Source organism: Ranitomeya imitator, chromosome 3, assembly GCF_032444005.1.
Source record: "Ranitomeya imitator isolate aRanImi1 chromosome 3, aRanImi1.pri, whole genome shotgun sequence".
NCBI classification, from domain to species: domain Eukaryota; kingdom Metazoa; phylum Chordata; class Amphibia; order Anura; family Dendrobatidae; genus Ranitomeya; species Ranitomeya imitator.
The window spans coordinates 169,543,567-169,558,880 of record NC_091284.1 but is presented as its reverse complement, the minus strand read 5'-3'; the positions used below and the strand labels follow the sequence as shown (position 1 = coordinate 169,558,880).

At 41.8% G+C, this 15,314-nt stretch overlaps 1 protein-coding gene across 3 annotated transcripts in view; it reads right to left on the bottom strand.

The window, feature by feature from the left end:
- The window catches only part of LOC138673046 (uncharacterized protein CXorf38 homolog), a 67,105-nt gene that overhangs the window by 23,703 nt on the left and 28,088 nt on the right, over positions 1 to 15,314 (bottom strand). Inside the window, exons 5-8 of one of the 3 annotated variants that reach the window (XR_011319802.1) lie at positions 14,149 to 14,337; positions 13,942 to 14,062; positions 4,010 to 6,329; positions 3,111 to 3,873 (exon numbers count right to left, since the gene is read on the bottom strand). Coding sequence is in view for 2 of the 3 variants with exons in the window: in XM_069761603.1 (XP_069617704.1) it covers positions 6,148 to 6,329; positions 13,942 to 14,062; positions 14,149 to 14,337 (492 nt within the window). In the remaining variant the exon portion in view is untranslated. Of the gene's footprint in view, positions 1 to 3,110; positions 6,330 to 13,941; positions 14,063 to 14,148; positions 14,338 to 15,314 lie in introns of those variants that run through there. The other 2 variants (XM_069761603.1, XM_069761604.1) reach the window with 2 other exon arrangements.

Genomic DNA, 15,314 nt, shown 5'->3' with positions numbered 1-15,314 from the left:
AAAAAAATCACACAGAGAGACGAAACAATACAAGAAAAAGGCCCCTTGAAAAACCCTTATAAACAGTTAGGGCAAAATGATTCAGCCAGTTTTTATGACTAGCATATATACAGTGGGGCAAAATAGTATTTAGTCAGTCAGCAATAGTGAAAGTTCCACCACTTAAAAAGATGAGAGGCGTCTGTAATTTACATCATAGGTAGACCTCAACTATGGGAGACAAACTGAGAAAAAAAAATCCAGAAAATCACATTGTCTGTTTTTTTTATCATTTTATTTGCATATTATGGTGGAAAATAAGTATTTGGTCAGAAACAAACAATCAAGATTTCTGGCTCTCACAGACCTGTAACTTCTTCTTTAAGAGTCTCCTCTTTCCTCCACTCATTACCTGTAGTAATGGCACCTGTTTAAACTTGTTATCAGTATAAAAAGACACCTGTGCACACCCTCAAACAGTCTGACTCCAAACTCCACTATGGTGAAGACCAAAGAGCTGTCAAAGGACACCAGAAACAAAATTGTAGCCCTGCACCAGGCTGGGAAGACTGAATCTGCAATAGCCAACCAGCTTGGAGTGAAGAAATCAACAGTGGGAGCAATAATTAGAAAATGGAAGACATACAAGACCACTGATAATCTCCCTCGATCTGGGGCTCCACGCAAAATCCCACCCCGTGGGGTCAGAATGATCACAAGAACGGTGAGCAAAAATCCCAGAACCACGCGGGGGGACCTAGTGAATGAACTGCAGAGAGCTGGGACCAATGTAACAAGGCCTACCATAAGTAACACACTACGCCACCATGGACTCAGATCCTGCAGTGCCAGACGTGTCCCACTGCTTAAGCCAGTACATGTCCGGGCCCGTCTGAAGTTTGCTAGAGAGCATTTGGATGATCCAGAGAAGTTTTGGGAGAATGTCCTATGGTCTGATGAAACCAAACTGGAACTGTTTGGTAGAAACACAACTTGTCGTGTTTGGAGGAAAAAGAATACTGAGTTGCATCCATCAAACACCACACCTACTGTAAAGCATGGTGGTGGAAACATCATGCTTTGGGGCTGTTTCTCTGCAAAGGGGCCAGGACGACTGATCCGGGTACATGAAAGAATGAATGGGGCCATGTATCGTGAGATTTTGAGTGCAAACCTCCTTCCATCAGCAAGGGCATTGAAGATGAAATGTGGCTGGGTCTTTCAACATGACATGACAATGATCCAAAGCACACCGCCAGGGCAACAAAGGAGTGGCTTCGTAAGAAGCATTTCAAGGTCCTGGAGTGGCCTAGCCAGTCTCCAGATCTCAACCCTATAGAAAACCTTTGGAGGGAGTTGAAAGTCCGTGTTGCCAAGCGAAAAGCCAAAAACATCACTGTTCTTGAGGAGATCTGCATGGAGGAATGGGCCAACATACCAACAACAGTGTGTGGCAACCTTGTGAAGACTTACAGAAAACGTTTGACCTCTGTCATTGCCAACAAAGGATATATTACAAAGTATTGAGATGAAATTTTGTTTCTGACCAAATACTTATTTTCCACCATAATATGCAAATAAAATGATAAAAAAAACAGACAATGTGATTTTCTGGATTTTTTTTTCTCAGTTTGTCTCCCATAGTTGAGGTCTACCTATTATGTAAATTACAGACGCCTCTCATCTTTTTAAGTGGTGGAACTTGCACTATTGCTGACTGACTAAATACTTTTTTGCCCCACTGTACATATGATATGAGTCAGTACATCCAATATACAGCTCTGGCAAAAATTAAGAGACCACTGCAAAATGTTCAGTTAGTCTGATTTTTCTCTTTATAGGTATATTTTTGAGTAAAATGTAAATTGTTCTTTTATTCTATAAACTACTGACAACATGTCTCTGAAGTTCCAAGCAATAAATTTTGGATTTATTTTCTGAAAATGAGAAATGGTCAAAATGTAAAAAAATGCATTGCTTGCAGAACTCAAATAATGCAAAAAAAAAAAAAAAACACGTTCATAATCATTTAGAAACAACAATACTAATATTTTAACTCGGGAAGAGTTCAGAAATCAATATAGTGTGGAATAATCATGATTTTTAATCACACTTTCATGCGTCTTGGCATGCTTTCCACCAGTCTTTCACACTGCTTTTGGGTGACCATATGCCACTCCTGGTACAAACATTTAAGCAGTTCTTCTTTGTTTGATGGCTTGTGACTATCCATCTTCCTCTTGATTACATTCCAGAGATTTTCAATGGGGTTCAGGTCAGGAGATTGGGCTGGTCATGACAGGGTCTTGATGTGGTGGCCCTTCATTCACACTTTGATTGACCTAGCTGTGTGGCATGGCGCATTGTCCTGCTGGAAAAACCAGTCCTCAGAGTTGGGGAACATTGCCTGAGCAGAAGGAATCAACTATTTTTCCAGGATAACCTTGTATGCGGCTTGATTCATACGTCCTTCGCAAAGATTAACTTTCCCAATTTCAGCCTTGCTGATGGAGGAATTGATGGCAAAGGAGCGCCAACCAAGTATTGGGTGGACTTACTGAACATACATTTCAGTAGGCCAACATTTCAGATTTTAAAATCATTTTTTCAAGCTGGTGTTGTAAAGTATTCTAATTTACTGAGATAATGACTTTTGAGTTTTCATTGGCTGTAAGCCATAATCATCAACATTAACAGAAATAAACACTTGAAATACATCAACTCTGTTTGTAATGACTCTATATATGAGTTTCACTTTATCTACTGAAGAACTGAAATAAATTAACTTTTGATGATATTCTAGTTTTGTGAGATACACCTGTATATAGATAACACAGGATAACGCCATTCACAGTAGGTGATTTTACAGCTCATCTCCTCCTCATCCCAGCATAATGACCTCTGCACAGGTCACAGAGGATGCCCACAACACTCTCCCATAAAAGTCAGCTAATATCTCCAGTCTACAATATGGTCCATTTGGCTACTGTAAAACATATTTCTCAATCATGTATACAAAAATAGAATACAAAAATCTACAATCCAATTACGAAAAAACAAATATGTATACACATCTGGTTTTAAATAGCAAAAATCTACACATTTTTATGAAAAACCATAGCTTTAACGCCTTTTTTTCAAGCTTATTGATGCCGTTTTTAATTTGTATCAATGAAAATGTCTGTGTGTAGACTGTGCAATAATTCACTGCGGACTTTATAATAACACTAGCTGAAGAGCCCAGCGTTGCCTGGGCATAGTAAATATCTGTGGTTAGTTATAGCACCTCACTTCTCTTATTTTCCCATCACGCCTCTCATTTTGCCCCTCACATCTCTCATTTTCTCCCTTACACCTCTCATTTTCTCCCTCACTCCTCTTATTTTCCCCCTCACTCCTCTCATTCCCCTCTAAAACTTGTCATTTTGACCTCACATCTGTCATTTTCCGATCACTCCACTATTTTCCCTCACTTCTCTCATTTTGCACTCACAGTATATGCATATTTGTCATCTCCCTTATATATAGTATACACATGTATGTCATCTTCTGTATACAGTATATACCTGTATGTCATCTCCTCTGTAAATAGTATATACCTGCTGTATGTCATCTCCTCCTGTATATTGTATATACCTATGTGTCATCTCCTCCTGTATATACTATATACCTGTATGTCATCTCTTCTGTATATACTATATACCTGTATGTCATCTCCTCCTATATATAGTATATACCTTATGTCATCTCCCCTGTATATAGTATATACCTGCTGTATATCATCTCCTCCTCTATATACCTATGTGTTATCTCCTCTTTTATATAGTATATACCTGTATGTCATCTCCTGTATATAGTATATACGTGTCATCTCCTCCTGTATATAGTATATACCTGTAAGTCATCTCCTCCTGTATATAGTATATACTTGTGTGTCATCTGCTCCTGTATATAGTATATACCTGTATGTCATCTCCTCCTGTATATAGTATATACCTGTGTGTCATCTCCTCCTGTATATAGTATATACCTGTGTGTCATCTCCTCCTGTATATAGTATATACGTGTGTCATCTCCCCTGTATATAGTATATACCTTTCTTATTTTGGTTATTTTCTTTATTTTCTTTATCGTCTACAGCGAGTATGATGAAGGCTCTGGTGGAGCCGAAACGTCTCTTATCGCTTTTTTGAAATATTCTGTTATGCTCCCTGAACACATTTAATAAATTTGTTAAAAATTTGGCATTATATTCCCTTTGAGAGTGCGGTGAAATTTATATTTGGCTAGTATATACCTGTATCATCTCCTCCTGTATTTAGTATATACCTGTGTCATCTCCTCCTGTATATAGCATATATCTGTGTGTCATCTCCTCCTGTATATAGTATGTACCTGTATGAAATCTCCTCCTGTAATATAGTATATACCTGTGTGTCATCTCCTCCTGTACATAGTATATACTTGTGTGTCATCTCCCCTGTATATAGTATATACCTGTGTGTCATCTCCCCTGTATATAGTATATACGTGTGTAATCTCCCCTGTGTATAGTATATACCTGTGTGTCATCTCCCCTGTATATAGTATATACCTGTGTGTCATCTCCTCCTGTATATAGTATATACCTGTGTGTCATCTCCCCTGTATATAGTATATACCTGTGTGTCATCTCCCCTGTATATAGTATATACCTGTGTGTCATCTCCCCTGTATATAGTATATACGTGTGTGTCATCTCCCCTGTATATAGTATATACCTGTGTGTCATCTCCCCTGTATATAGTATATACCTGTGTGTCATCTCCCCTGTATATAGTATATACCTGTGTGTCATCTCCCCTGTATATAGTATATACGTGTGTCATCTCCCCTGTATATAGTATGTACCTGTATGTCATCTCCCCTGTATATAGTATATACCAGTGTGTCATCTCCTCCTGTATATAGTATATACCTGTATGTCATCTCCTCCTGTGTATAGTACTGTATATTCCTGTGTGTCATCTCCCCTGTATATAGTATATAGGTGTGTGTCATCTCCTTCTGCATATAGTATATACCTGTGTGTCATCTCCTCCTGTATATAGTATATACCTGTGTGTCCTCTCCTGTATATAGTATATATATGTGTGCTATCTCCCCTGTATATAGTATATATCTGTATGTCATCTCCTCCTGTATTAGACCGCGTTCACACGTTATTTGGTCAGTATTTTTACCTCAGTATTTGTAAGCTAAATTGGCAGCCTGATAAATCCCCAGCCAACAGGAAGCCCTCCCCCCAGGCAGTATATATTAGCTCACACATAGACATAATAGACAGGTCATGTGACTGACAGCTGCCGTATTTCCTATATGGTACATTTGTTGCTCTTGTAGTTTGTCTGCTTATTAATCAGATTTTTATTTTTGAAGGATAATACCAGACTTGTGTGTGTTTTAGGGCGAGTTTCATGTGTCAAGTTGTGTGTGTTGAGTTGTGTGTGGCTACATGCATGTAGCGACTTTTGTGAGATGAGTTTTGTGTGGCGACATGCGTGTAGCAACTTTTTGTGTGTTGAATTGCATGTGACAGGTTAGTGTAGCAAGTTGTGTGCAGCAAGTTTTGCGCATGGCGAGTTTTATGGGTGGTGCGTTTTGAGTATGTGCAAGTTTTCTGTGAGGCAACTTTTGCATGTGTTGCAACTTTTGTGCATGTGGCAATTTTTCCGCATGTGCAAGTTTTGCGTGTGGCGAGTTTTCCATGAGGTGAGTTTTGCACGTGTGGCGAGTTTTGCGTGAGCGTAGTTTTGCATGTGGCGAGTTTTGCACGTGGCGAATTTTGAGCGGCGACTTTTGTGTGACGAGGTTGGTGTATGTGTGGTGAAATGTGTGCTGAGGGTGGTATATGTGTTCAAGCACGTGGTAGTGTGCGGCACATTTTGTGTGTGTGTTCATATCCCCGTGTGGTGAGTATCCCATGTCGGGGTCCCACCTTAGCAACTGTACGGTATATACTCTTTGGCGCCATCGCTCTCACTCTTTAAGTCCCCCTTGTTCACATCTGGCAACTGTCAATTTGCCTCCAACACTTTTCCTTTCAATTTTTCCCCATTATGTAGATAGGGGCAAAATTGTTTGGTGAATTGGAACGTGCGGGGTTAAAATTTCACCTCACAACATAGCCTATGACGCTCTCGGGGTCCAGACGTGTGACTGCAAAATTTTGTGGCTGCAGCTGCGACGGTGCAGATGCCAATCCCGGACATACATACACATACACACACACACACACACACATAATTTCAGTAACAATACCAACAAAATCATGAGGAAAAAAGGTGCAAAACGCTGTATGTAAATCCAACCTAAAAAAAGAAAAAATACATGTTAAAAGCTGGTCAAGTTTTCAGTGGTTTTTTGTATTATTATTTTTTTAACAATCTGAAAATTACAATACAGAAGGTCAAGCCTTCATTATATATAAATTTTGGCTCGTCAGCATGAAATCTATCTAATCAGATTACAGCTTTCTTTTATTTAAAGCTTGTTTGAAGATGAGGGTATTTGTTTTCTAGGTGTAAGACTTTCGGTTAAATATTTTATAGATAACCCCCAATGTGTTAATATTAAAAAATAACTCTTTCCCCAATAATCATACTTACCATATTTTTCAGACTATAAGATGCACCTCCATATACAGTAGGGCACACCCCTTGTTTACCCAAGAAAAAATAAGGAAAAAATATTTGGTACTCTTTAAAAATTCTCCGGTAACCTAAGGAAGTGGAGGAGTTAATGACACTAAGTATTGTATACTGAAGGAAGCCGTCCCTCCCGCAAAGTCCGGTCCGATATACATATCTGATCTTGATCCAGGACCTCCTCTCTTCTTACGATTGCTGTTCTCCTACCCTATTTAGTAGGGATAACGTGCCGGTTTTTCCCCCAATCGCGCTCCTGTGCAGGCGCACTTGTTTGCCGTGCTGAAGGCAGAGCAAAGCACTGTAGTGCACATGTGCCGGCTTTACTTCTGGGTAATCGGCGCACTCTGGCCTTTCCCGGCGCATGAGTACAACACTACTTTTCTCTGCCCTCGGTAGAAGTTCACCTGTGCAGGACTGTGATTGGGGGGCACTGTGTGGATGACGTAGGGTGCGCTGTCCACATGAAGCAGGGAAGGAGGACGGCGATTGTTGGAAGAGAAGAGGCACTGGATCAAGACCAGAGACGCCCATCGGACCGGACCATGGTAACTGAGAGGATAGTAAAATCCCTTGTTTGTGCCTTGTAGAGGGGATTGGAGACATACATATAGAATACTAGGATGCTGTAAAAGAGGCCTAGATGAAGCTGTATGTACTTTAAATTGGGAAAACCTGGTGATAGGTGTCTGACTGCCCCTGTCCATGTACTCTAGTATGGATAATAGAAGTCATAGGAGGGAATCCCCTGCTTAGTAAACTCATTATGTTAGTCATTGCCAGATTATAGAGAACTTGGCATACTATGGCTAAATCGCCACCTATCCCTTGTGAAGCTGTCTGTGGCTATACTGTGAATTGTATGCATTACTTCAAAATACTTGATAAATTGGGTGAGCTATTAATACAAATAAACATGCAGTGTTTAGCACTGCGGCCTTGTAGCGTTGGGGTCCTGGCTTCAGATCCCACCAAGGACAACATCTGCAAGGAGTTTGTATGTTCTCCCTGTGTGTGTGGGTTTCCTCCGGGTATTCCGGTTTCCTCCCACACTGCAAAGACATACTGATAGGGAATCTAGATTGTGAGCTCCAATGGGGACAGTGAAGTGATGGTAATCTCTGTAAAGCGCTGTGAAATATGATGGCACTGTATAAGCAAAGTATAATAAACAATGCATCATGGAGCACCTGGCTAGTCTGTTACTAAAATGAAAAGAAAATCGCAACAAATGTACATAAATCTGGAAAAACATCATAGAAAAAAATGGCTGTTTTTGGATTTATGTCCTTTTGCTGTGATTTTTTTAAAAATTTTAGTGGAGCGACTCGCAAGACACTGAGGACACTTGATTTGGGTTGTGAGCTTAAAGGGAAGGTGCCACCAGTTTTCTTGTATTTTGTTTTTTTGTGAAATTAAGCTAAAAATAGTAATTAAAATGAATTAATGCAATGTTTGCACTGTTTGCAAACATTTCTATATGAAAATTATTATATATTTTTCAACAAATATACATATTTACCACTAGGGGGGGGGGGGGGGCATTTTCCGTTTTAGACCTCAAGCAGCTATAGTAACATTTAGCAGCTTTACTCTTTGCTGGAAAATTGGGGCAGTAACTGCTGACATCACCATTTCCCTCCCCTTTTGGGTGGTCTAATATCCCTGGGGCAGAATGAAGAGCAGCATCACAGGGCAGCACCATTTTGTGTGTGACTGCCCTGTGACCTGCTATCACCAGCAGTTACTGCATCAGAGGCACAGCTTGTTTGCAGAGGAGCAGAACACAGTGGACTCAGCAGCATTTTTTGTGAATAACCTTCTTGCCATTCCCCTTCCCCCACCTTAATCCCTGTCCTGTCAGCTGCCCTGCTCTCTCTCTCCAGGTGTCACCTCCCTCTCTGCAGGCTATGAGTGCAGCTTACAGGAGATCACAGGGACTGTGTGTGTTTTTTGATAAGCTAACGGTGGACACACTGGGGGGCAATGCTGGAGGACACACTGGGGCAATGCTGGAGACACTGGGGGCAATGCTGGAGACACTGGGGGCAATGCTGGAGACACTGGGGCAGATTGCTGGAGGACACACTGGGGGCAATGCTGGAGACACTGGGACAATGCTGGAGACACTGGGGCAATGCTGGAGACACTGGGGCAGATTGCTGGAGACACTGGAGCAATGCTGGAGACACTGGGGCAGATTGCTGGAGACACTGGGGGCAATGCTGGAGACACTGGGGCAGATTGCTGGAGGACACACTGGGGGCAATGCTGGAGACACTGGGGGCAATGCTGGAGACACTGGGGCAGATTGCTGGAGGACACACTGGGGCAATGCTGGAGACACTGGGGCAGATTGCTGGACACACTGGGGCAGATTACTGGGGCAATGCTGGAGACACTGGGGTAGATTGCTGGAGACACTGGGGCAATGCTGGAGACACTGGGGCAGATTGCTGGAGACACTGGGGCAGATTGCTGGACACACTAGGGCAGATTGCTGGAGGACACACTAGGGCAGATTGCTGGAGACACTGGGGCAATGCTGGAGACACTGGGGCAATGCTGGAGACACTGGGGCAGATTGCTGGAGGACACACTGGGGCAATGCCTGAGACACTGGGGCAGATTGCTGGACACACTGGGGCAGATTACTGGGGCAATGCTGGAGACACTGGGGTAGATTGCTGGAGACACTGGGGCAATGCTGGAGACACTGGGGCAGATTGCTGGAGACACTGGGGCAGATTGCTGGACACACTAGGGCAGATTGCTGGAGGACACACTAGGGCAGATTGCTGGAGACACTGGGGCAATGCTGGAGACACTGGGGCAATGCTGGAGACACTGGGGCAGATTGCTGGACACACTGGGGCAATGCTGGAGACACTGGGGCAGATTGCTGGAGACACTGGGGCAATGCTGGAGACACTGGGGCAGATTGCTGGACACACTGGGGCAGATTGCTGGAGACACTGGGGCAATGCTGGAGACACTGGGGCAGATTGCTGGAGACACTGGGGCAATGCTGGAGACACTGGGGCAGATTGCTGGAGACACTGGGGCAATGCTGGAGGACACACTAGGGCAGATTGCTGGAGACACTGGGGCAATGCTGGAGACACTGGGGCAATGCTGGAGACACTGGGGCAGATTGCTGGACACACTGGGGCAATGTTGGACACACTGGGGCAGATGATTGCTGGACACACTGGGGCAGATTGCTGGAGGACACACTGGGGCAATGCTGGAGACACTGGGGCAATGCTGGTCACACTGGGGCAGACTGCTGGTCACACTGGGGCAGATGATTGCTGGAGGACACACTGGGGCAGATGATTGCTGGAGACACTGGGGCAATGCTAGAGACACTGGGGCAATGCTGGAGACACTGGAGCAATGCTGGAGACACTGGGGCAATGCTGGAGGACACACTGGGGCAATGCTGGAGGACACACTGGGGCAGATGATTGCTGGAGACACTGGGGCAATGCTGGAGACACTGGGGCAATGCTGGAGACACTGTCTGGGGGCAATGCTGGATATACTGGGGCAGATTGCTGGACACACTGGGGGTAATATGCTGGACACACTGGGGCAGATTGCTGGAAACACTGGGGCAGATTGCTGGACACACTATCTGGGGGCAATGCTGGACATACTGGGGCAGATTGCAGGACACACTGGGGGTAATATGCTGGACACACTGGGGCAGATTGCTGAACACACTGGGGCAGATTGCTGGACACACTGTCTGGGGGCAATGCTGGACACACTGGGGCAGATTGCTGGACACACTGGGGGTAATATGCTGGACACACTGGGGGTAATATGCTGGACACACTGGGGCAGATTGCTGGACACACTGGGGGCAGGACTGGAGGCATGGGCAGAATGTAGACACGGGGCATGATTGGAGACACAGGGCAGAATGAAAGACATGGGGCAGGATTGGATCATGGGGCAGGATGGATACGATGGAGACAGATGGGGCAGGATGTGGAGATCATATGGTGTAGAATGGATACTCATGAGTGCAGGATGGGAGAACATATGGCTGGAGCCAGGAATGAGGCACACGGGGCCAGGGTGGGGAATATTTTTACCCATAGGGGCTAATTAAGGGATATTATTACTGCAGTGAAGTATTTATTTTATTTTTTGAGTATACTGTTTTAAATGGGGGGGGGGGGGGGCGGTCCTGTTACTGTGCTGAGTGACACTATATCGCCTTTTTTTTCTTCATGTGTTGTAATGTAGAAGTTGTGAAAAATTAAGTAATGTGTTCTGCAAGCGGAGCTCGAGATAACTGTGTTATTTCCTGCAGAAACGAGTCCTGGCTGGAAGAAATGATGGCAGTCTGTGCTGGATGAAAGATGAAGGACTTCACCTAGAGACGTCACTGGTGAGTCAGTGTTACCTATACACTGACACTATACACTGTATACTATATACAGAGGTCCTGTGTACAATGTCACCAGTGATCACTGTATTACCTATACATTATATACAGAGCTCCTGTGTATAATGTCACCAGTGATCTCTGTATTACCTCTACACAGAGACACTGCATACTAAGTACAGATCTCCTGTGAATACTGGCACTTATGGTGATAGTATTGTGTTTTTGTTTTTTTTTTATTACTGATCAGTATTGTAGTATTCAGTCACTATGTGGTGGTAATATGTGGTCTGGAAATGGTGTTGTGGTATTTGTCCCTTGTATGTGCTATTTGGTCACCAAGTGGTAATATGTGGTCTTGACATGGTGCGGTGGTATTTGTTCCTTGTATGTGATATTATTCGATCACTGTGGTTGTAATTTGTGGTCTGGTCATGGTGCGGTGGTATTTGTTCCTTGTATGTGATATTATTCGATCACTGTGGTTGTAATTTGTGGTCTGATCATGGTGCGGTGGTATTTGTTCCTTGTATGTGATGTTATTGGTCAAAATATACCTAAATTGTATTGCATATTTTAACAAATATTTAATATGTTACAGTAGAGTAGGGCCCGGCCATTTTTCTGGAATAATCTGGTTCGGGTATATCATGACCCCTGCCACATGACCCCCATCACATGACCCCCGTCACATGACCGGGGGGCCCACAGTGTCTGAACAGCCCGTGGCCCTGGCTACCCTTAATCCACCCCTGCTTGCCTACCATTGGAAGCAAACCTCTCCAGCTTCCGAACTAGATCTATATTCTTTCATCAAAGATATCATGAACTTTGAATACCAGGCAACCTTTAATAACAACACTGTATAGAGATTTAACCTTTTTGGTCTCCTTGGGATTTCTTTTGGTCCATGTTAAATATGTGACCTCTATGAGGTGGCTAAAATTAGGTCGTAACATTTCACATCATTTCCCCACCTTTCCTTTTGTCTGAGTCTGTTTGTTTGTAAAATTTTACACTTTATCTACTTGAAAATGTTTTATTACTGTAGTATAAGATTGGTTGCTAACCTATAAATGATAGTGAAAAATCTAAAATGCCTAATTATTTTTTCTTTTCCTGTAAAGTTTGAAAAATTTTCAATAAAAATTACAATTAAAAAAAATATATATACACCCCATTGATATGCCATACATCTGCAGACGTACAAATGTGAACCTAGCCTCAACCGTATCCAAGATATATAATCAGATCAAGAAATATTTGGACAGTGACACAAATTTTTGCATTTTACCTGTTTAACAAAACATATTCAAAATACAGTTTTATAATCAATATGCACTTAAAGTGAAGACTCTTAGCTTTAACCTGAGGGTATTGATATCCTAATTGGAGCAAATGTTTAGGAATTACAGCTCTTTAACATGTAGTTGCCTCTTTTTCAAGGGACCAAAAGTAATTGGATAATTATCTTGAATTCTCTTTAATGGACTGCAAGGGCTATTCCCTCGTTAATCTGTCATCCACTAACCAGGTAAAAGGTCTGGAGCTGATTACAGGTGTGGCATTTCCATTCGGAATTTGATACTGTGAACCCACAAAATACGGTAAGAAAAGTTCTCAATGGAAACAAAACAGACCATTGTTAGGCTGACATAAAAGAAGATATCCATCAGAAAGATAGCATAAATGTTAGGAGTGGCCAAATCAACAGTTTGGTATACTCTGCAAAAAAAAAAAAAACAGCACTAGTGAGCTTGGAAAAAAAGGCTTGTATGTCAATGTAAGACAACAGTGGTGGATGATCGCAGTATCCTTTCCATGGTCCAGAAAAACCCCTCCACAATATCCCCCCAAGTGAAAAACATGCCAGCCCATTTCTGGAAAAGCATTATTTGGACAGATAAAATTAACATCATCTTGTAGCAGAATGATGGGAAGAAAAAAGTATGGAGAAGGCTTGGAACGGCTTATGATCCAAAGCACAACACATCCTCTGTAAAGCATGGTGAAGGCAGTGTGATGGCATGGGTATGCATGAATTCCAATTGGCACTGGGTTACTAGTGTTTATTGATGATGTGACTGAAGCAATTCTGAAGTGTGTAGGGCCATACTTTCTGTTCAGATTCCACTAAATGCAGCAAAGTTGATTGGACAATGATTCACAGTACAGATGGACAATGACCCAAAGAATATTATAAGTGGAAGTAGAATATTTGCAATGGCTGAGTCAATCACCAGATCTCAACCTCATCAAGCATGCATTTCACATACTTAAGACAAAAGTTACGGGAGAAAGGCCCACAAACAAGCAACATTGTGAGCCCCATCGGGAACAGTTATGATAATGTGTGCAAAACTGTAAAGCGCTGCGGAATGTGTTAGCGCTATATAAAAATAAAGATTATTATTATTATTATTATTAATAACTGAAGTCAGCTGCAGCAAAGCATCACAAAGGAGTAAACCCAGCGTTTGGTGATATCCATGGCTTCCTGGCCTCCAGATTTCAGAAAGTCATTGCCTGCAAAGGATTCTCTGCAAAGTATTTTATATGAACATTTTATTATGGCAAAGTTAGTTTGTGCAAATAGTTTGGAGTCTCTGAAATGAGGAGGCGTTGTAAAAAAACGGTTGCAATTCCTAAATGTTTCACTGGATATTTACATTCAACCCCTTTAATTAACCTGGAAATCTACACTTCAATTGCATCTCAGTTGTATCATTTAAAATCTAAAATAGTGGCATACAGAGGCCAAATCACGAAGATTCAGTCACTGTCCAAATATTTCTGGACTTAACTGTGTATTCACGTTTAAGAAACTCATATTTTTTTCTTCTAATTATCCTGGTCTGATTAGAAGAAACTAACCTTCGTCATTAAATGGAAAATGAGTCTCCTTCAATGTTTCAAGCTTCTTTAGGTCTCCTTGTCCAAACATGTTGAGATCATTATTTTGGCATAAGAAGTTCTTATTATTGTCAACCTCTTCCTGAAGGAGAATATATATTTCTGTATCAGTCATTCTTCTATCATGTAAGTATTCACGCAGTCTTGTCTATTTTGTCTCTTACTTACCTTTTTGGTCAATGCTGAACCTTTTTGCTCTATCTCTAGATATAATTCTTGAATCATCTGCTGTATCATTAGAACTGTATATCGGGATAAATTGTCATCTTTAGTACTTGAAGGCTTTTGAGGAGTTAATATCTTTGATTGTACAGCCTCTGTCACTGGTTCATCAACAGTCCAGTCCAACAAGAGAACCTGAAATGTTTGTAAAAGCGGAAATGATCATGCATATACTATACAGTTACTGCTAGTGCCGTGTTTTCCATGCTTGATTACTTCCATCATGTAAAGTAATTCTCTCTTTTACAGTCAACCAGTGATACCTTTGTTGATTTGGGATTTAGTTTTTTGTTGTTTTGAGCTTCCTAAAATAGTAGAAAGTGTATAAAAATAAAACATCTTCAAATTGGGCCTCATTTACCAAAGTCTATGATCTATTTCTATGAAACACTAACTTTACTGTGTCATGAGTCAATTACTGGCATTGAAAGTTTGACACATCATCTTAGGCATCATTCATTAGTCTTTTAGCATGTTAACCTGTGCAAATAGTGGTTTTAAACTATAAAAGATTTTTAATGATATTTCTCCACACCCCTGCTCCTGTCTTCTATTGGATTCCTCACTCCCTCTTCTGGCACGGAATGTCAAGTGACCACTGATGCAGTTATGTACCATCAGAGCCGGAAAAGAGACTGTCTCACTGACTGGCTGCAGCAGTTATGTAAATGTCTCTTGTTGGAAGAGGAAGAAAGTTGAGTGGAAGTAGTGCGGAGGAATGATGAAGGTCTAATATGTGAAGATCTTTCTTTGTTTTGTTTTTGACTTTAGACCGTGATCAACCCAAGGATGTATTTTTAACTGCAAACTGACCTTGGATAAAATATTGAAAAAAGAAGTAAGATGGTCCAGGGAGTTAGTAAAAGGGAAGTTTAGTAAATGGAGGGCTTTTGTTTAAGAAATAATTCAAATTTTTGCTTGGATTCATGAAGACTAGCTTTTTGCACAGACATCTTGATGAAGGGTGTACTAGAGTAAGATGCACCAGATTCATTAAGAGGCATGTGCTGGCATGGGAAAGGATATACTGAATGAATACTGGTACAATAATAATAAATTTTAGACCACTCTTATGAGCTCTGGGCAGCAGAAAAGCCAAGGGGCATCCCTAC